This window comes from Quercus suber, unplaced genomic scaffold (assembly GCF_002906115.3).
Source record: "Quercus suber isolate HL8 unplaced genomic scaffold, Cork oak 2.0 scaffold_55, whole genome shotgun sequence".
In the NCBI taxonomy this organism is placed as follows: Eukaryota; Viridiplantae; Streptophyta; class Magnoliopsida; order Fagales; family Fagaceae; genus Quercus; species Quercus suber.
This window is the reverse complement of record NW_027069520.1, coordinates 738,701-762,537: the sequence shown is the minus strand read 5'-3', so window position 1 is coordinate 762,537 and position 23,837 is coordinate 738,701. Positions and strand designations below refer to the sequence as shown.

The 23,837-nt window shown below is 34.3% G+C and overlaps 1 protein-coding gene and 1 long non-coding RNA gene across 2 annotated transcripts; both read right to left on the bottom strand.

Moving 5' to 3' along the window:
• Nucleotides 1-1,944: 1,944 nt before the first annotated feature.
• On the bottom strand, nucleotides 1,945-9,446 carry LOC112033797 (E3 ubiquitin-protein ligase XBAT32). The gene is made up of 10 exons (XM_024066573.2): nucleotides 8,811-9,446; nucleotides 8,648-8,707; nucleotides 8,359-8,430; nucleotides 8,089-8,264; nucleotides 7,838-7,998; nucleotides 7,003-7,061; nucleotides 6,757-6,803; nucleotides 5,056-5,196; nucleotides 4,066-4,157; nucleotides 1,945-2,697 (listed from the first exon to the last, which is right to left on the bottom strand). The coding sequence occupies exons 1-10, from the start codon at nucleotides 9,003-9,005 to the stop codon at nucleotides 2,177-2,179; spliced, it is 1,524 nt and encodes a 507-aa protein (XP_023922341.1). The 5' UTR covers nucleotides 9,006-9,446; the 3' UTR covers nucleotides 1,945-2,176.
• An 8,005-nt stretch (nucleotides 9,447-17,451) lies between these two features.
• LOC136067033 (uncharacterized) lies at nucleotides 17,452-19,524 on the bottom strand. The gene is made up of 3 exons (XR_010628550.1): nucleotides 19,207-19,524; nucleotides 17,899-18,298; nucleotides 17,452-17,593 (listed from the first exon to the last, which is right to left on the bottom strand). It is a non-coding gene; the product is annotated as an uncharacterized LOC136067033 (long non-coding RNA).
• Between the last annotated feature and the right edge of the window lie 4,313 nt (nucleotides 19,525-23,837).

The window sequence follows — 23,837 nt, the reverse complement described above, 5'->3', positions numbered from 1 at the left end:
TCTCAAAAAGCTACAGCCTCTCTCTCTTATCTCTCTCTCTCTCTCCGTCTTGTTCTTTCTCAAAAAACTACCAGCCCAGATAAAGTTCTTCACCGGATTCAGAAGCTTTCTTCACCGGCCGGTCCAGAAATCAAGCTCCGGCGACCCAGATCGCGTCTTCACCGGCAGATCTACGAACCAAGTTCCGGCGACCCAAAACCAAGCCCCGGCAACCCAGATCGCGTCTTCACCGGCCGATCCACGAACCATGCTCCATGAACCAAGCTCCGGCGACTCAGAACCAAGCCCCGGCGACCCAGATCGTGTCTTCACAGGCCGATCCACGAACCACGCTCCACGAACCAAGCTCCGGCGACCCACGAACCAAGCTCCGATCTCTGTGTCTTTTGGTTTGTCTGTTTGGGTTTATTTGTGTGTGGGTTTGTTTGTGTGTTGATATGTGTTTGTGTGTGGGTGTGTCTGAGGTCGTTGTGCACAGAATGGGGAGAGAAAATTTGGTGCGAACTGGATAATATTATTTTAGTATATACACGAGCTACAGTACCCGTGTATATTTACACGGGTACTGTAGCTCAGGGAAAAATATGGATGCTTTTACATATTTTTACACCCACTGATGTGGGTATTTTTTTGCTCAAAATGTGCAAAATTTACACTGTATATGTATTTTAGAAGACTATAACTGATCTGATGTGAATGCTCTAACCCCCCAATTTTAATTCCCCCAAATTGGAGAGATTTGGAGGGAGAGTAGAGTACATAAACTATTGACCAAGTAAATTACCTAATTTACCCTTATTATATTAACAAAATTACACAAGGGGAAGGGCTAATTAATCCCTTCCCCCTTACTAATTTTAAAAACATCCAAATAAGGTGGAGGTGAATCATTCTCCTCTACTCTCCTCCCCACTACTCTCCTTCCCTCTACTCTCCTCTACTCTCCTCCCTCTCTAAACTTCCAAACAAGCCATAACTTTGTTTTTTCTTCCTCCCCCAACTACAATCAAACATAGTGTCTCTCTCAAAAACAATCAAGTATAGTGTAAAAGATCATGCACTACAAAAACTGCATCTGAAATTGAAAGGGCAAGATTGAGAAGATTCTTACATAATAGTGTGTGAGGATTAGTAAAATTGAAAGGGAAACTTAGGGAGTACCCTATAATGGTTTCTTAGAAAATAAATTCTTAAAGGCATCCACAGGAAGCCATAAGAAAATTCAAGAGAATGCAGTACTTTCAATCTGTGACAGCCCGCTAGGCAGCATGTGCATTCACTGTAGTAAAGTCAAAGTCATTTACAACAGCATGAGAATAAACAGCTGTGACCACCCACATACAGTTATAAAGTACATACTATAATTACTTTCTCAAAAAATAATGGTATGCATTCTAAATAAAGTAAGAAATTTCATGAGGTGTACCTGTACTTCGAATGCGCTATGCAGTCCATAGAAAGAGTGCATAGCTCAGGCAGAAGAGTAGTGCAACCCTAACAGAACATCAGTGAAGCTCACTCGGATTTTGTACAAGTTCCTCACATGTGAGGAAGTGATAGTGGAGCATCACATTCTAGCATAGTGAAATGTTTTCTTCAAATAATACAATCAACTAACATTTTGGTGGCAATTTGTTGCAAAACCAGAACTAAATTCACTTTGATGCTTTGGTGGCATAAAAAGAATGCTTGGGCTAATTAGCTCTAGCTCAAATGGCACCTCTTCCCCCCATAAGAAAGGCGGAGGGTAAGGTTGCAGGTACAAAACTCATTATGCACGTGTGTAAATTTGCAAATAAAAAGAATGTGCTTGATAGTTCAATGAATCTCTACAATAAAACAATAATAGTCTAATCGGGCAATAACAGGACAAAATTCCTGCACCAAACAGTATCTAATATTCACAATTTCTTTTTTATATTCCATTATCCTGGCAACTAGACATGGAAAGAATATGTTCTGCATGAATTTGAAATATAATGAATGTTTAACAACTATCATACAAAGAGTCGACATTTGTTCCGTAGCTGGTAGCTAATGTTTATTAATATGTACAAGTAGAAGCCCAATAATCATTATCAAATGAGAACCCTCGTCTTTTGTTATGGACAAAAAGAAAGGGGGGAAAAAAAACTTTGAAAGGCAAAAAAGAGAAATACAATGAAACCAAAAATTTTCAGCACCCACTACCAGTTGTTACATAATGATTTAAAGCAGAGAGCCATGACCTTCTGCCCTCAGAAGCTGATCGCCTAAGACCTGGTCTTGAGCACCTAGACAATTGGTTCCGCAAGTTTCGGTTTACATTGCAAGGAACTAATGAATGACGAATTTCTGGAGCTCCCATGCAAAGGCTAGAGTTGATTTTCATCGATGGGAACCTTTGGAAGCTCAGGGAACGGAAAGAAGATCCTAGAGGGAATATTCGGGAGCAACGGAGATCAGGCTTGCAAAATGGGGTTGCTAATGAAGAGGATTCTAGTTCCTCGCTTGAACATGTGCAAAATGGTAGGGACAAACTTGTTCTAGAAAAATCCTTGGTAACCTGTCTTGTTCCAGGAAGCTTGACAAATAAAACAATGCCATGCCGGCAGAGAGGACATGCAATTGAGCCAGGTGGACCTTTGGCAATGATTGAGGTGCAGTTTGTAGAACAAAGGTACAAAGCACATCGTGTGCAGAACTCATGATCACAACCTGAACCGAGAGACATGTTATCGTGTTGGTGTTTAATGGATAAGTACATGACAGGAGCAGATAGTATAGTAGCACACAAGTAGAGATGTTAAACAAATAATACTTAGTATGGTGCCATTAGTCACACAAAATTTATGTACAAACAAAACTTTTTTTTTTTTTTTTTTGAGAATATTAAATATTTTTAACACACACACGGGGAGAAGGGAGAAGGGAGAAGGAAGAAGATCTTAAAGAAACTTATAGTGGTGTATATCCAAAATGGCCTAACTCTTGAATACACAACACAGACTTTAAACTTTTTTTAACTCACACTCATTTTCTAATATGGGACTAACCCATTGTTTTTTCTTTTAAGAATACTAAATATTTTTAACATACATACGGGAAGGAAAAAAGCATAAATGGGGAAGAAAGAGGGTTTAAAATGATCTAGAGAAGGATAAATGATGTAAGAAAAACATTGCATGAAAGAAAAGAAGGGTGTGATACATGTTGCCTAATTCACAAATTGGCCAAGGACTGATTTGTGATATATGTGGATAATTCAAAAAGTATTAAAAATCATATGGACATAAAACAACATGTAATCCATGTTGTACCTAATGCAAAAGCTCCTACTTTTGAGGGGTCTTAGAAAGGTGATTGGTAGCCAACCTTACCCCCAATTTTTTTTTTAAAGCATCCTTGACTCCTTTTCCACAATTCACAAAAAAAGTTCAAATACTTATTTTATGACTTCAAAATTTCAGGGTTTTTTATGATTGATTATCACATGCTAGAGGCCCCATAATCTCACATACTTAATCCTCATTCTTTTTCTCCTCTGGCTGCTAAATGTGATTTTGACTAGCCCAAGCTATGGTTTTTATTAAGATCTCCAACATTGTGTCACTCAATAGTTAATACCACCACAACAGATAATACCTTATCAGCACTATACTCACTACCCGACTGTTATCAACCCTGCTCCTACCATAAAATGCCATCACTTCCACCCTAATGAACTACACCTCACTGCCTGAATTCACAATCACCATACCAGCATCATCTGCTTCACCATATGCCATCACTAGTTTATTTCACCTCTATATACCACCACCAGGTAGCTCGACCCACTTATGTGCATGTGGTAACATTAGAAAAGAAATTGGTGAAAGATTCTGAGTTTATTCTCCACTGTTATATCTTCTATCTTCTTGGCAACCAAACAAAGAAAACAAACTTTTCCCATTTTTTTCGAAAAGATCTTGTTCTTAACCTTTTCCCATGATTCTATATATCTAGCAGTTTGAATATATTAACAAAATAAACAAACAAAAAAAGAAAAATTCTAGGAAATTTAACTAGATTTCAAAGGTTATCTACCTTCTGCAGCTACAGTGCACTTTCTTTCCAGACAGACAACACATGGATCTTGACATGTGGGTAAAGATTCACTGGTCCTCCATCCACATTCTCTGCAAACAGTAACCAAAAGAAATGGGGAAAATTTTAAACTTATTTGACAGGCTACCATCCTTCTACACATCCTGACTTGGTGGCAAGTGTATTTTCCAAAAATCAAATGAAAAAAGAGTATACAAAATAAAAACATAGGAAAGTTTTTGAAATTTGATGGTTTGTCTTGACTGCCACAATAAGCAGGGCTATTCGTTAATAACTTGACTATGCCAATATCATAGGATGTCAATGAAATAGTAGATTTTGCTTTAACCACATTCATGCCAGTAATTTTCACAAAAGGTAAAGTGGCTTTCAGGGCCATATCTATTTAAAGCAGCCAAGCAGGTGGCTTGAGGAAACGGACAAAAGCCTATCTATATGAAATAAAGTAAAACTAATATCAAACTGAAGTAGAATTTTAGTCTTATTTTAGGATAGAAAGCCTGATCTAATCGATTTGTCAAAGGAGGTCATTATGGCTCCAAGATCCAAATGAAATAAAACTGGAAAGAATAGGAACCAACATGGGAAGGAAGAACTTTAGGTTACAAATTAAAAGAATTAATACTGGGAAACACTTTCTTTGAATTTCAATTGAAACATTTAATAAATTTGAGAAGAGAATTCTTTCTTTTGGAAAAATAAGTTTAAAAAGAGAACAAAAGAAAGAAAGAGAGATTCTGCTTGCAGCCAAGGGAATAAGGATGATGCAGACACTTTAAATGTTTTAGGAAAAGGCATGCAGAATAGAATTTGGGGCATGGTAGTTTTTGTCAATATCAGCATATTTAATACGTTCTCCAGAGCTGGAGCACTGCCAACTTGCAAACTAAAATTCAAAATTCAAGGCACAGAAACATTTGTTGCTGTGCAACATAAACTAGCAAAGAGGACAGTATAATCTTTACTCACCTAGCAATTTTAACAATGCTCATAAGGGGAAGAGAGAGATATGGTGAAGGAAGTATTTGTGGCTGCCCTCCTAGCTCTATGCTAAGAATTTCCTCAAGCCAAGTTCTATGCCATGAACGAGCAACCATCAAGGGACTCCATCTTTGACCAGAAACCAAAACAGGGGTAAGTAAAATAATTCTAAGACCATGAAGAGAAAATAACAGAAATAGTTCTTAAAAGTAAAGAATAGATAAGGATATCCTTCACTGAGTTTCCACAATGCAGCAAAGGACAAAGGGAATCTGGGCATCCCATTTTATGTTGCACTAGTTTCTTTCATTACAAATGAAGGTATAGATTGAGCCCTTAAAATGGACAGATTGAAAATTGTAAACAATCAATATGTCACCCATGGACATTTTCACACCAAAAGTTTAGAGACCCATTATGGAATTTGTAGACTAACAACTATGTATTTAATTTGATCCTTATCCTTATGCAGTGAGAGGTTCTCTGTTACCAGAATCCAGATCCAACAAATCTGATTACATGACACTTAAATCTTAGTTATTGTCACCAGTAAGAATTAGATGAATGCAAATATTATTGGAAGACAAAGGTTTGGAGATTCAATTTTAAAGGACAAGCATATTCAATCTCAACAACACATGCGGAATGGAGACATTAATTTAATTAGAAACCAAATTAACCTGAATTCTAACCAGCCAAATGCATCTAGTAAAACTTCAGTCCATCTTTATAGGAAATATAGCATAATTCAAGTAATTGCACTATCTTCTTTTATACAAACAAATATGTAGACATTTGATCAAATGGAAATGACCATCTACAAATGGAGAGCTCTCTCCCTTTTCCCTCAAATTCCCGACATCCTATGTGAATGCAGGCTTTGATCATAGGTGTCTAGCACAACATTAAGAGAGCTTATCAGCCAAACCAATTGGCATATTCTACATCAATGGCAGCATATGACCGAGACATTTTTCATCTCCAAAATCATCTTACAGACATACGAAATGGGGTGTGACCATTTTCAGATGCCCAAATTAATATTCACGTTAGTGATAGTACAGTTACCTGAACAACTAAAACTCACTATCAAAGCTGTGTAAACACATCTTTAACAAATCAAGAATTTGCAAAAGGGCATAAATGTCACCCTCAACATACCAAAATCCCAATGATATACCTACCAATCAATACATACATGCATAGACAAGGACATGTATCCAAGGTAACCAGAAATCAAAAAGGGGAAAATCATAGCCTGTGGTCATACCATGAGGTTTAATAACCCAGATTAATACTTTGGGTAGCACCTAATGCACTAATCCTTCATCTAAATGAAACTAGAAAAAGTTGGAAGCATCTGGTCATCAACGTAACAAAAAGGTAAAATATTTTAGAAGTCTATAAGATGTGTGCTTGTTTTTTATTATGATAATAGCTATCAATTATTAAATTGTCCTATTCACGATGATGGATTTGTGTCTCACATGGTTTGCAAACTACCAATAAGGCATCCGTTCTTTTACAGGACAACTAAACAGGCTCTTATTTAATGAATTTCAAAATGAGTGGGTATTTTTTTTAAATACACAGAGAAAGCTTACAGCCATAAAAAACAGAAAAATTTATAGTTGCAACTACAATAAATCATAAGACATATTAGTAGTAACAAGAACTTAAAATGCATACCCATTTGCATTTTCAGCAGTCAAACTGGCACCCCTGGCGATTAAGATCTGAACCAGAAAAAAAATGTATATATATAAGAAAATTTCAGCATAAATCTTTTGATTGGTAAGTTACACCACGTAACTAGTGGTCTTGAACCCGCAACCTCTCTCTCTAGAAGAAGGTGCAATTTGAGCTAGAGCTCATCACTTCACCATAAATGTCAATGTCATATTCAACTTGAGTGTGTTTTTATTAAGAACATACTTGACAACATTGTGCATTTCCACCACATGCAGCATAATGAAGAGCTGTGCTCCCAGCACCTGCAATGTGACAATAAACATACACTTTTTGACCACATCTACTTAGAGATTAGATATTGTAATACAATAATTGTGCTGTTGCACTCTGCACCATAGCCAAAAGGTAATATAGAAAAGCTTATTTAAAAATTTAAATCTAGCTTGAATTTATTTCACAATGTAATCTAATTCATAGAACTATTATGACACATGCATCTATCATCAGTAAAATGCTTTTAAGAAAAATCACAACAAAATTTGCATGAAATGCACCTAAAACTTTCCACAATAAAAAATATTAGTCAATTAAAATGATTCAAAATCTTATGGTCCCAGAAGTCCTATCAATCTCATGGTAATGATGGAGTCAACAATAATATTGTATGCATTTTGATTGAAATGAATTGACATCTGGTAGAAATTGAAGTATTGGACAAAGAATAATTCTTCAGCTTAAAGCCTATATTATTAAAAGAGGGAAGGGAGAGTAAGCAGGAAAATTGTAAGCAGCAGGAACTGATATTATTATGTAAATCAGGTATCTAAGTTAGAAGAATTGGGTGATAACCATTTGGACCATGAAAATGAAGAAGAAAAGTAGACCACCATTAGTGGGGAGGGGATTGGATGGACGGGCCTATGGCCAACACCACAAACAGCAACACAAAACAGGAGTTGAATACAAAAACATATTAGACAATTACTATCCAATTAGAAACAAGTCCACATCTGAAGAAGCAAGTAGTTGACATCAACAATGATTATCAACCAAAAAGGCATAAACTAAAGGGAGTTACCTATTAGATCAATTGTGCTTCCATCCTCCACAGTCAGCACAGAAACAGAAGCTCCCAAGTCCAAAAGCAATTGCACACTCTCAACATGCCCATTCAGTGATGCCATGTGGAGAGCAGTGATTCCTCCATCAGCAGGCTTACTAATTACCTGACAGAGAGCACTGATGCCACCAGTGGAACAATAAAGTAAATCAAAGTGGCATACTGGTATGAGAAGTTAAAATTGCTAGAGGAATTTGGGATGAAGGTACCTCTCATCAAATTCTGAGATTGATTCTTCATTGCCTGATCTGTCTCTTAATAGATTCCAGATATTGGGGATGCTAGGGATGTAATCTGCAAGGAGGAGACGAATGCACCGAGTATGACCATTCAAAGCAGCCAAGTGTAGGGCAGTACCCCCATTCAGATAATCAACTCTGTGAACCTAATTCCCCACAAAGTTGTTATTATCTTATTCCATAATCTTCTAGACTAATGAGGTTAATGAGATATAGGAAAAGCTAGGAGTAGAGTCCTACATTGGCCCCAAAAACAACCAGAGTCTGCACGACTTCCCAATGACCATGCTGACAGGCTTGCATCAAAGCAGTCTGTTCACAAGTATGAAGAACCACAATCTGTTAGTTCCTAAAACGGATGAAAAGTTAATTTTTAATATCCAAATAATGCAGGTCCTCAAATTAAAAAAAAAAAAAGGCCACATAATCCATAGTCTAAGTGTTGAAATGATTGGGAAACCGAAATGACTGTCTATGTTCAGACCAAAAATGAATCAATCAAAGATTCAGACTTTAGGATTGGTATTACCTGACCACGATAATTCCTGAGATTGATATCAACTCCAGACTCAAGCAATAGAGAGACTATCTAAAGCATGGAAAAACACAATTGGTACCATCAGATTAAACATATGTAAAATTCAAAAAATGAGTTAAACTTCAAACGCTTTAGAATTATAGTTATGGTATACCTCATGGTGGCCCTGAGCTGCAGAGTAATGGAGGGGGGAATTCCGAACACCAAAAGTCGAATACCTCGCAAGCCGGGGATTATAATCCAACAGTGCCTTGGCTTCTTGAAGGTCCCCATCTCTTGCAGCCGAAACTAAGCGCTCCCCAGATGCTGAGCATCCGAATGAATTCCCCACAATGCTAAGAAGCCTCATGACCCTCCCTCAAGGATTATTGAATCAAACAAACAAACTTGCTTCCTAGCACAACATGTTCCCTACTTTTTACAAATGGAACAATACAAACGACAGTTCTCCGAAAACTTACTTACGCACAGAAGCAAATTCTTAATCTCTCTCTATAGAACCACTTAGGCCTACCAAACTAATAACAACCCGGAACTAAGTCTCTCAAAACACATTCAGAAAAAAGTTGGTTGTAACGGTCAGAATCCCACTAAACTTAGATGTTCAGGGAGAGAGAGAAACAGAGAATTTTGTGCAAATAAAAAACAACCCACTCTGAAACTACCATTAGAAAAAAATGACCAAGATGTGATTGTTTATAGATTAGTTATCAGGTCCTCGTAAACTTCAAAGAAACCCAACAAAATCCTATATTACTGGATATTGTTAAATTAATCCATCCAAAAACAAAAAATACTAATAACAACCCGGAACTAAGTCTCTCAAAACACATTCAGAAAAAAGTTGGTTGTAACGGTCAGAATCCCACTAAACTTAGATGTTCAGGGAGAGAGAGAAACAGAGAATTTTGTGCAAATAAAAAACAACCCACTCTGAAACTACCATTAGAAAAAAATGACCAAGATGTGATTGTTTATAGATTAGTTATCAGGTCCTCGTAAACTTCAAAGAAACCCAACAAAATCCTATATTACTGGATATTGTTAAATTAATCCATCCAAAAACAAAAAAAAAAAACAAAGAAAGTCCTATATTCTTTCACCCCAAATGGTCAGAGTCACAAATGAATATCCTCCAAAGAATCCTAATCTCTGATACCCACTTCTACATAATCCTAAAAGAATCAAAATCTCCACTACCCACTTTCAAATTCTGAAAATATAAAAATTCCCCAACACCCACTTCCAAATTCTCACTCAAAAAAAGAAACAATATACCAACAGACCCAATATCCAATTCCAGGATCCTCAAAGAGGAAAAAAAAAGAAATTTAAAAAGATAAAAACTTTACAAAACCCATATCACATATCACCTTTGGGCTTTGTTGGAGAGAGAGATTGATCAAACTCCTGGCGGAGAATCGAGCAAAGGAAATATATAGTGCATGATATATGTAAAATATTTGTTAACTGAAATTTGCTTAAAATAAAAATAGAAAGATGAGAAAGTAAATATGGGCCGGTAAAGTGGGGAATGTTTCATTTGGGACAGGCAGTTTTTAGTTTTTTAGTTTTTTACAGCAACATCCTCAACCAAAACCAACACAAGATTGCCCTGCAACCAAAGCGTGTCTCTCATGATTGGATATTTTTATTATTATTTATATTTTTAGACAGTCAACTTTCTTGTTAGTTGGGTTGTACCTTTCTCTCTCTCTCTGTGTGATTATGAGGAGGGAAAATTTTCCCGAGTCCACAAGCTTCAGCTGACTTATTGGAGTTAGGAAATCATGGTCATTCACTCATGCACCGTCTTTGTTTTTTTTGTTTTTACACTTTTACTTCTAATTTTAAAGGAATATCTACTTTGACTTCTTTGAATTTGATGTCAGATCACTTGAAGTACAACAAATGTTCGACTTTTTTCTTTGAATTTTAAGTCAGATAGACTTTTTGTTTGCAAAGTTTCAATCGAGATTTGGGAGCTATAGGATTGAATAGGAGAAATTGATGATGAAAGGAAGGTGGGGGAAAAAAATAGGTGATATGACTTATAATGAGTTAGTTCTATTAATCCTAAAACCCAATAATGTTCATTGGTTAAAACTTGAGTGTACAAAATTAATTATGCTGGGCTGAGGTTAATAATATCATTTAAATTCTAGACATTTTCTGTTAAAAATATTAAAAGATGCTAATTAGTTGAATTATAAGATTATTGGCTTCTCAACTTTTGTGATGACTTAAGTTTTATGCAAAAAGTTCTCATTTAAACCTTTAATTATTATCCCAAAACAATTGTGGGTAGATTTTAGAGTTTACTGTATATACTAATGCCTTCCATTCTTAAAAATATAGAGGGATGGAGAAGATGGCAAAGTTCCTACCGAAAAGACAGTATTGCAACTAACTTTATTTATATTTTTGCTAAATAAATTATGTTAAACTGAATGTAGCAAAAGAACAAAAAAATACAAATGTAAATAGCACGCGAAAGATATACAAGCATGAGCCTCTCCTTTCTCCCTCCCCTTGTTAGGTAGAACTTCATCTTAGTTTAACCATACGCTAAAATAAAAGTACTAATATTTGACAAGACCAACAAACATAACATTGTTTATATATTTTAGTGTTTTATTATATTTTTTTAAAAAATTCTATAAGAATGTGGTGTAAAACTCAAGTCTTACATCTTTCAATCCCAACACACCACATTATTTTATCACATATTAAAGAATAAATACGACCATACATAATCCATTCTAATACCTATCTTAAAGTCCAACCAAATTGAGAGTTTTTTTTCAATCCCAACACATCACATTATCTTATCACATATTAAAAAATAAGTACGACTATACCCAATCTATTCTAATACCTATCTTAAAGTCCAACCAAATTGAGAGTTTATTAAAATGTTATTAAGCGTTGTAGGATATATTGAGTTTTAAGTAAAAAAATTGATATATATATATATATATATCTTATTGGATGATGTAAAACACGAGTTTTACGTCCTATCCTTATCAAATTCGATCTCTTTAATAAATGGGTGTGTGTCAAACCTAAATTGACAAGAGTTTTAAGTTTGAGTCCATATTAAGGATCCAAATTATAGAATTGTGCACTCTACTCTTGACGTATGGCAACACAAACCAAACAAACCCCCCCATATTTGGCCAAGTTATAGACAAATTTTGAGCTTTTATGATGATATTAGAGAACAAGAAGCAAGCAATCCAGATTGGATGAAGAATAAAGGAAGGAACCTAATTAATCCTTGTTAGCTTTATCATGTTCTTTATAATTATTTCCACACCAACATGAATTGAAAGAATAAACAAAAAAGGGTTGTCCTAGTAAAGTGTTAAAACAGGACTATAATTATTTGTCCACACAGCTTGTTGAAAGCATGTTGAAGCATGATGATGAGTTAAGAGATGTTATTTTCTATGCCTTTGGTGGGGTGCTTAAGAATCTTTGCCTCTTTCCATGTAAATTATTCTTCAAAGAAAGGTGGTGGACTAAGCACTGGAAATTGTAATGGCCTTTCATTCGATGGAAGTGTCAATGTTACATGGCGTTCTTCCACGGTTCCACCGACGCTTCACAACAAGCATATAATAGTTGTCTTGTATTATTAAAAAAATTAAGAAATATCTCAAGTAGTTGTCAATCCTCTTACGCAACCCATTAGGCAATAGATAAAAATTATACTTTGAAAATGACCCAAGAAAAAAAAAATTAAGGTAAGAAGAAGATGATAAAAGGAAAGAGATGGGTTGTCTCTATAATAATTATAATAATAAAAACAGAAAAAGTAGTCATATCAGGGCTAGTTCTACCATGAGTATCTATAACCTTAAAATTATCTAGTAACTTAAAGCATTTGCAGCAGTGTAGTTATAATATTATATTGCTAAAATTTAGCTCCACAAACCCAAAAAACACCCCTACAGTAGTGGAGCAATAGCTAAAAATTTTAGCTGAATTGCTATAGTGCACATCTATCTGCAGACATCTATCTATAGATGTGCACTATAGCAAACATCTAAAAAAAAAAAAAAATGTATTCACCTCAGACACTACTTGGTTTATTTTTTCATTTCTTTTATTCTCATCTCACCGTTCTCTCTCAGTGTCACTCTCAAGCTCCCATCTAAAATTTCTCTCAAGCTCTCACCTTTTTGTTATTGCCGCCGGCCCTCCCCACCATCTCACCTGAAACTCAAGCTCTCACCTCTCTGTTACCGTCCCTGGCCTGACCCAGCCGTTCCAGCCGCCGATCGCCTCACTTCACTCTCCTCTCTCACCGTCACTCTCTCAAGCTCCGTTATTCACCGCCCCGACCCAAGCCCCTGCCCAGCGCCGATCGCCTCAGACCCAAGCCACCGATCACCTTCAGCCTCGTGGATCGAAGTGGCTTCCCTCACCTCCACTCCGTTGCTGGGTCGTGGTTGTGATCTGGTGTTCGTTGGTATTAGGGTTGAGATTGGGGTGATTTGTGGCTGTGGTTTGTTTTGTGGTGTGCTGTGGGTTTTTTTTTTTTTTCCCTATTGTGGACTGGTGGTGGTGGTGGTGGTGGTTGTGGCTGTGGCTGATGGTAGAGTGGGTTTGTTTTGTGGTGCTGTGTTGGCGGTGGTTGTGCCGTGTTTTGTGGGGCTGTGGTTTTTTTTTTTTTTTTTCCTGCTGTGGACTAGTGGTGGTGGTGGTGGTGGTGGTGTGGTGGCTGATGGTAAAGTGGTTGTGGTTGGTGCTGGTTGTTTTTTTTTTTTTTTTTTTTGTTAGTAGGATATATTATTTTATTATAGTGGTTTATATATTTTATTGTGATGTATATATTATTTTATTGTGTTGATTCTGTTGAAAGCTAAAATAGATCCACTGCTATAGCATGTGTGTAGGTAAAATAGATAAAATGACTTTTTGTGTAGCTAAATAACTAAAATTTGCCTTCACTACTGCGAATGCACTTACAAGAAAATTTAGTCATACATATTTAATTAAGAAGTATTAAATATTATTAACTAAAAAAGTCAAATTAAAAAAATTTTATGGAATAATTTATCTAATTTAGTTAGAATTTATTTAGAGATCAAACATAATTTAACCATAATTTATTTAATGTCTCAAACTTAATTTAATCAGAATTTGTTCATTGTTGGGTTGAATTACCAAAAAGACAATGAGTTATAATTAGTTCAAACTTTAAATTAATAGTTTAGGCTTCAGTAATACTTCTAAATTTGAAAACTGAAATTAAAAAATATAAAAAAAAAAAAATTGCTGTGGGGAAAAATGGGTTTTCAAAAGTTTATGGGTGCAACATTAAAAAAATCAACAAAAATTAAGTATTTTTATTTTATAATATTATTATATAGATTATAGATATGCATTTACAATGGAATTTTTGTATGTAGGTTATACATAGATTAATTACAATTCAATATAAAAGATTTTTTTTTTTTATAACAAATATGATCAAAATTATCTATTGGTGATTGACTCGAAGCTTTAATTTAGTTTCATCTGTATTAAACACTCACTTGCCACACACTTTTTTAATATTAAAGAATTATTTTTAATGACTAATGAGAGTCTATGGACAAAAGAGCTAACATTGACAACGAATGTGAACTTAAAAGGAAGAAAATAATAAAATGAAACTCAAAGAACCAAAACAATCATTGACCCAAATTTATAGAGTGTAATCGCCTTTTGCCTAAATACTATAATAATTTAATATAAATAAATAATAAAATAAAATTGCTCACTGTTAAACTAATTTGGTTTTTTTTTTTTTTTTGAAAGCAATTAATTTGGTTTAAGTACGAAAATACAAAACATTTATTATGTCCTCGTTAGTCATTTTTGACATATAAAAGCCCTTTAACGATTGGTTATCAAATAATTTTAACATATAAGTATTTTATCATTATAGTTTACCAGAAATTCAAAATACTAAAAACATTTTCAATTAAAATTCTTTATTGTAAAAGTTCTACCATTATAGGTTTACTTAAAAAAAAAAAAAAAAAATATTATATATATATATATAGAGAGAGAGAGAGAGAGAGAGAGAGAGAGAGAGAGAGCTCCCCTCTCCCTGTGTGTGTGTTAAAAATACTTAGTATTCTCAAAAGAAAAAAACTGTAGTTAATCCACGTTGGAAAATGAGTGCAAGTTAAAGAGGTTTAAAGGTTATGCGTGTATTCAAGAGTTAGACCCCTTTAGATATACACCACTCTTAGTTTCTTTAAGACATTCTTCTCTCTTCCCTTGTGTGTGTTAAAAATACTTAATATTCTTTATAAAAAAAAATAAAACAAGAGAGACAAACCACGCTTATTCTTATANGGAAGTGCATGAGGTAATCCCTCATCACCGGCCCCATGGGGATCGTCATCCCCCCTTCAAGGAAGGCGACTATGGGAATTACCACCTCGCCCTCCTGCCTGTGTATGCGCCACTCCCCGTCCTCACAATATCTCAGACCTACATTGCCGGAAATTTTGCGGTCGGTGATGAATTGCTCCATCGCCTCCGCGGTATCGACGTATTTCTTAAACCTACCCATCCCAATTGACGCCTAAAAGAACTAAGAAAGAACAGGCGAAGAAGAAAAAAGGGTAAAGAGAAAGAGAGGTCAGAGAGAGACAGAGCGACTTACTGGAAAGAGGAGGAGCTACTCGGACAGGCTTTTTGTGCTGAAGGTGCTAGTGAGAGTGTGGCTGAACTCAGGAAGGGCGCACGAATATTCTCGATTACAAATGAGTAACAGGAAGAAGCGGTTCGTACAGGTATTTATACCCCAAATCGAGGAACCATGCGGGTTTTCCCGCCCATAAATGTAAGACGAATCTCCACCGTTGGATGGGTAACACCTCATTAGACGTGGGGAGCACAGAGCCGCCTGAATTTAATGATGGGCACGTTACGTGCTCCGAAACGTCAGCGACGTGCCTTTGGCAGGTGAACGGACCCCAGCACTGACGAGGGGTGGGGGGGTAAGGCTGAGGATGTCAAAATCCTTCTCCTCGCCCGAGGATGCGTGCAGCAAGATTTTGAGGGGCTATTGTGGGGCCAGAAAATTGGGTAGCCTTGGCCCACTTCAACCCAGGCCCAAATGGCCCACGCCGAGGACGCATGATGGGTCCGAGGATGACCCTATCCTCGGTCGTCTGAGACCTCAGTACGAAGAAGGGGCAAGCCCTGGGCGAACTGTCACCTCGGCATTGAATACGCTCACCTAACCCTTCTGGCCGCATTAATGAGGATGTAACCCCTTGACAGGGCAACATCGATTAGGGTGAACCATTTGAGCACGGATATGACCTTTGATGGGATAGACGGTCAGGGGGAAGGCCAATAGATGACCAACAGGAGGAGGAAGAGAGGGATATATAAGAAATGTGAGCAAAATGTAAAGGTGAGTTTTGGGGGAGAGGAGGGAAGGGAAAGCCTCCTCGGCCATGGTCCGAGGAGCATCCCCCAGTTGTAAATTGTTCTAAGTATTTTTCAAAGAAAGAAAGGAGTTCATGTTTCGTGAATGCCGGCCAGCGCCTAAACCTTCGATCCACTCTCTACAAATTCATTGTTCTGAGTTCGTTGGGCCTTTGACCCATATCTTTTGGGCTTGGGCAACAAAAACTGACCCTACATATATATATATATATAGATGACTTATAAACTTGAATTTTTTTATTTCTACAAAAAAAGACTCATAAATATAAAATCATTTAAAAATTATGTTTTTTTTTTTTTATGATTTACTTATATTGGACTCTTCATTTTTTACACTAAATTAACTCATTTGGTACAAAAATTAAAAAACTTAGATTAGATGGGACACATGTTGCAAAATTAAACTCTAATTGAACTTCAATTTTTATATTGAATTAACTCACTTGGCAAAAAAATTTAAAAACTTAGATTAGATGGAACACGTGGCACAAAATTAAACTCTAATTAAATTCTAATTTGAAATCTAATTAGATTTTCTCTCAACTTACCTATTAATATATACTAGTATGTAACCCCGTGCTACCGCACGGGACTGGTTAATTGTAATGATGCTACTGGCCAATTTTTTTTTGTTTTTGTTTTGTTTTTGTTTTTGTTTTTTTTTTTTTTTGGTTTATCACACGCATGATAGAATTAAATCAAACAATGAAAAATGTATATTGCATTTTATTATTTAAGTAATGCTATTGGGTTTTTTTTTTTTTGGTTTATCATACATAGGATAGCATTAGATAAAACAATAAATAAATAAAAAAGAATATTGCATTTTATTATTTAAGTGATGCTACAGTGAAGAAAAAAGAAAATATTGCATTTTATTATTTAAAATATATAAATGGACATTAATGGAACTTTCTTCAAAAGTTTCTAATAAAATTGGATATGAATAGCGTATTGGAATCACAAATGTGTTGCAATTCACAGTTTTTAGTGGAGATACCATCAGAGAGCACTTTTCCCTTATAGACATGTCTAATACGCTGTCTTTGAGTTTATTTTGAGTACGTTTCAAGCCGAAGTCAATAATGTTGTCTCTTTTATCACTTCAAATTGCCATTGATTAGTGTCACAAAATTAAAATTTACAGAACATTTTACCTTCTTGTTTTTTCAACATTCGAAGGTTAAATGGTTCTATTAAAATCCAAAAGTTCACCTAACTAAAAATCATATATACATATCTCTCATCAATTGTTAATAGCTCTACAATCTATTTATGCGCCAAAAGCAATAACTAACTTGAAAGAAGAGAAAGATTACATGTTAGCATTAACTATCACTTCCAAAAGCATCATTAATCAAAGATTAAAATGAAACTATAATTCAAAATAATTCCAGCAGTTGCCTGTGTTCCAAATTGTAAGCTTCTATCTTCTCCCACCAATTGTGAGCAACTTAATCTCAAAATCCACACCTGAAAATGATTAAAACAATAATGAAAGTTCATAATACAATCTAAAGAATGAAAATAGTGATCCCTTCAAAAATAGAAATAAAAGGACATGAAAGCTCTTGGTGCACCTAATATTATAGAGACTAAGGAAGCTCTTGGCCACCCTGATTAGGTCTTGGGTTTTCTCAAACCAAGATAATATTGACTATTTAACTCAAACGTTCGGATAGCACACAATGCAGAATTGTGACTAATGAAGTTTTAAGAAAAAAATACAATTACATGAACTCCAAAAAATGAACTTAGCTCAGCAAAGCAAGCAATACCTTACCAACATAGTCTACACTTGTGATAAGCAAGAATTCAATGTGATATTTGAGTCCTATAGAGGAGATGCAAATCTATAATAGGATGAGATAAAGTGGGAATCGAGACTAAATATTACATATCACATGTCTAATGAAATTTCACAAAACACATGTAATAATAACTAAAAAATGGTCTTGCAAGTGGGATAACCTAATGAAAGGTTGAAAATACTTTGTATAGTTGCAAGATAACTCCTAAAAACCTGACATTTTAATTGAAGGCAGATTTGGCATGTCTCTTTTGTTTATAATCTCTACAACAATTCAAAATTTTAGTATTTTGCTTACCTTGACAGGAATGTAGCAACTTTAGAGAAGCATATATCATGACAAATTCCTACTCCAAAATGACCAACATCTGCATTGAACTCTTGCTTATTAGTGCCAACCAATTTTGAAGAAATTGCTCTTCAACCAATAAATCTAAAAGATAGATTTGTGTTAACTTTCAATATAATTATTTTCAAATTTTGTTATACCACAAATTCTCACAATTTGTCTCAAATGGACCTCTGATGATGGCACCTAGTGGCACCTTACAAAACCACATCCACTTTATCTAAGTAGGCACAGAAGGAACAGAGCCAATCCTCTTAGAAGTATGGATTAAAAGTATGGATAATACACATTTATGGTGCATAATTTCAATACAATCTTATCACAACAAATGGTAATTATTTAAGGTTTGGGTCTAAATCATATACACCTATGTTTGGCAACCCAAATTTAAAAAAAATTGGGATAACTACATAAATAAATAACATATTGGAATTTTGTTTGTGTTTGTGTAGTAAAGGGAAAACAAAACCCATAGAGTATAATAAGAAGAAATATTAACCTAGTATCGACTATCAATTTTTGAATAAAGAAACTCTATGCTTCAAGTGCATCACAAAAAACAAAAAAAATCACAATGGCATTTAAATTAGGGAAATCTTACTTATATACTTCCATTCAGGCAGTCAACAGTACAATCAGTATGAAATGTAACGAACTTAGAGTCATTATTCACTTCTCCAAAAACACAATCTTTATTTACAAATCAAAGCAAATGAAAAAAATCAACAATGAAAGAAGAATTTAAGCTACCATTATGTGATGTTGTTGACAGTCTCAGACAGCTTTAAAAACTTTATTTTTGTTGCCTTATTAACCCAAAGACACACAAAACAAAAACTTGAGACAAATACATGGAATGTAAATGAAATTTTCTTAGAAAGCAAGAAAGCATAGGATACCTTATGTTAAGTTTTGTGAATGTGATACCTTATGTTTTGTTTAAGTGAGGGTCAGATCTGATATCATTCATAAGCAAATAGATATCAAGCGTAATCTGAAATAAAGCAAATAGATATCTAACTATCATAAAAATAATAAAAAAATAAAAAATCACATGAAATTAATACAAACTTGCATAGTTATTAACAAAAGATTGTGTGCACCATTCCTACGCTTGAAGCCTGTCAATGAGACAAAGAAATTAGGACAAGGAAAAAAAAAAGTAAGAAGCGAACATCAAATTTAATATTTAGTATTAAATTTTAGATTCAATGTAGAAATTCTCACCAACAAAACCCATCAACAGAATTTTTCAACCAACCAAATAAATAAATAGAGCAATACAAATTCTGTTAGTTTCAATAAAAAACAGGCTAATTTACCAGAACCAAATATTATATCTTAAAAAATCATTGCCTTTGAAGGATCTTGGAATCTAGTTGCTATCAAAATTAATCAATCTGTAAGTCCATGAAAGAATACCAAGAATCTCTTTGATGCAAATTCAACCTTTTTCCATAGATATATAGATATATAGATTAGATTCACTACTTCTAAGAGGCATCTAAAACATTAATTAATCTTCATGTTGATCATAGCAATATACTAGTAAATAAATATATTGAAGAAAATTCAAATAAAATATATGCAAAGAAACATCTACTAGAAGTCCTATAAACAAATAGATTAGTATAGAATAAATCATATAAGAAATATCTAAAACAATACATATCTGTTTAGGTTCAGATTGTTGTAAAGAGAGAAGTAGCATCCAGTAAAGAAGACATGGTTGGCAGCATAGTATGCACATTGTAAAATCAATCACAGAATAGCCCAGAACCATTTTAATCCTAATATTTAAAACAAAAACAAATAGAAAAAAAAAATCCAAACCCAAATACCTAATTGAGAAAAAATAAATTCTAACCCAAATACCTAAAAATCAAACCAATCCAACCAAATATCCAAACATAAAGTATATTTAACATTCAATTAAAAAATAAAAATTATCGGTGATGGTTCCAATAAAGTAGAAACTATACCTGGTAGTACTGCTTCTACTCAGACTTGGATTGCTTCCAAGGATTTCCCTTTCCACTTATAAACCCGGAAAAAGAAAAGCTTAGAAAGAGCCCACCTCATCTCTGTCAAGAAAAGAATTGACATTGACAGATATAAATCCAAAATACTTGAAATCAAAAAATACCATTAACCAGAAAATATTAAATAAGAATAGTCACAGCTGAAAAGCATTCATCATTGATCCCTGGTAAATTAAACAAAAACACCTTCATAATTCACCACTATTTACATTAATACCACTTAAAGCACAAACAGTTACTGTAAAGTCAAGCTCAAAACTCGAAAAATCACTGTATTGGGAGACTTGAAAGACAATTACCCATCAACTACATCGTCAGAGGCATCTAAAGAAAGCGGCATCTGTATTAGACCAGACTTGCCGGCTTCGTCGCCGGTACCATAGCTAACCCTACTTCAAAAAAAAAATAAAAAATAAAAAAAATACACACCTAGGTGATTAGTTTACCAGGACTTTAAACGTCTACAACTACAACCAGAATATAATAAATTCAAAATCGCTTATCTATTGAACGTCCAAATTTACTTCCACGATAACAAATGCATGAGTAGGTTATGGAAACAGTAATGGGCACATCACCACGACTGAATTGATGAACTAATCATTCAATCATTCAAAATACCCAACAACCATGTGAAAGAATAAAAGGTAAAAACCCATAAAGAAATCAATTGGGAACTAAAAAGAACCCCAAAACCAATACACAATAATTCTTTTCAAACATATTTTCTAATTCTACAATAACCAATTACCAACATTTAAAAATTAAAAAAAAAAATACTCATGTGTATAAAACTAACTTTGCAGTATAACATAACAGAGTACTTCATTACTCTCTCTATTACTCCTCTGCTGAGGGACAGGGTGCTTGGTGAGTTAAGCAAACACAAAATATTAATCAAAACTATCAAAAGCTTGAACTTTGACGAAAAGGTTAAAAACAAAAGAGTAACACAAACCCTGTTTGCTTGCCAAGAAAACCAAATAAAACAACAAAAGAGTTGCAAATTTCAAATCTTTTTAAGCAAACCAAACCCACAAAAACCACCACATGGTAAAGCCCAAAAACATTAATTTCCTTTTCTTGGCTTTCACTCCAATTTATTAGGAACCAAACAGCAAACAAAACAAATCAAATCAAATCAATTTCTTTTACAATCCAAAAATTTATCAAGAAAAAGTGGAAACTTTCAATTCAATTCAGTTTTTTCTTGATCATCCCAAAAGAATCCACAATAGAATTAAAATAAAAAATACAAAAGAGTTGCAAATTTCAAATCTTTTTAAGCAAACCAAACCCACAAAAACCACCACATGGTAAAGCCCAAAAACATTAATTTCCTTTTCTTGGCTTTCACTCCAATTTATTAGGAACCAAACAGCAAACAAAACAAATCAAATCAAATCAATTTCTTTTACAATCCAAAAATTTATCAAGAAAAAGTGGAAACTTTCAATTCAATTCAGTTTTTTCTTGATCATCCCAAAAGAATCCACAATAGAATTAAAATAAAAAACAACAAAAGAACCAACTTTCTCATCAATCAAAACAAACTTAAACAAAAATTTAAAAGGTTAAATTACCTTGTTAATGTTGAGGTTAGGAGGCCAGAAATGGAGAAACTTGTAGAAATAATCAAACATCTTGGAGAGGCCCCTGGGCTTGAGGTCCCACGGGGTTTTGGGGTTGAGGTCAGGCCAAGAACACGAAGACTCCAAGAAGTCATCGTGGGTGTTGTTGGGGTCGAAGTGTGAGTTCTGGAGGTGTTGAATTTGAGAGTTTTGGATCTGTGGGGAGCCGTATTTCTAATTTGCATTTGAGTATTGTAGAAGGGGAGGTGAACCAGGCGTGTCTGATATCAAAAGTTTTTATTTAGCCAAAAAAAAAAAAAAATAGCACAACATTTAATGTAAAACACAGATTTCTAGAAGGGGAGGTGAACCTTGCGTTTTATTCAGGAAAAAAGAAGAGGATTACAGCATTTCATAAGAGATAGAGTAAAATTGGACTCCAATTTTAGATTTGAATATTGAAATTGGTGTGTACACGTGGCACACAATTAGCGTTCTAATTTGGAATTGCAATTTGACATTCTCTCTGCTTCACCTATTATTATATATATATATATAGATATATAAATAAGCTTGTAACCTCATGCATATGCATGAATACACTTAAAGATATACAATAAGATGCATAATATAATTCCTATATATATAATTTAAATACTATTAATAATCATTTTTATATTTTATTAACTCTTTAAAAAAATTTGTAAGAATATTATTAGGTATAAAATGTAAATTATTCATTTTTATTATTATTGTAAGGACCACGAAATCTTGCTAGCGCAAGCCCACTTAAAACATTAGGTTTGGATAGTTCAATTTTGGCCCAAATTAATAAATTTGTAAGAGAGAGAAACAAACAACAAGAGAGAGCCTTACTCGAGGATGAAAATAAGGAAGAAAAACTTAATATTATTGAATATGAAGATCAGTGTCCCAATATAAGCTAGCCCGAGGAGGATAGTATTATATAGAAAAATCCATTGTTTGCTCTCTTCTCTCAATGTTCTTGCTCTAACTCTCATTTTTTCGATATTTTTCTTTGGATCCTTTTCTTTGAGAATTTTCTCTTTCTTATATACTCTCTCCTACCTCACATCTTGACCCTCCATTTTTACCTAACATGGTTCTCATTGTGACATCTGCCCTTTAAGCCTCTGATGAAGGTAGTAGAAGGAATTGCTTAGCTATGAATTACACTGTTTAGGTCACTTCCTTATCAATGCAGCTGATAAAACTGTTGCCCACCATTTAATACAGAGGTAACAGACTACTTCTTGCTAGAAACTTCCCTTACATTTATGATTCTCTCTCCTCAGCCAACCCTTTCCACTTGAAACTCCTAAGAATCTTTTGTCTCTTCTCCCCTTCTCCTCGGGTATGTAATACCCCAACACCAGCGCTAACAATTCTACAATCCCTTCCTCGATCCTCGGGCCCTCACAATTATTATTGTGAAGCACTTTTTTTTTTTTACACAATTCATTTATTCTAGACTCTTTGGTTTTTGTATTTAATAACTGACTTGAATGAATGTGTATGATGTGGTCCCACATTTGATTCTAAAATTAAGAAATTAAACTCTTTAAGAATAAATAATTTAGGACACATGGCGCAAAATTAGAACTCTAATTTGAAATTTTAATTTGAGTTTCTCTCAACTTCACCTATTATTATATATATAGATATATAGATTACATGTATTTTCACACACTTTTTCATCCATACGTATTTCCAAAAAATACAAATAACGTTATTAGAAATCTTTTACCAAACAGACTCATAATTTTTATTAATATTACACCACTCAATATTTTATAATTTAATGCAAATTTTGATAAATCTACTGTTGGATTACATAATTTTTGTATATTCTCATTTCTCCATACTTGCAATATTTCAAAGTGGTCGAAAATTCATAGCCATGTCATTAACAAATTATTTAAAT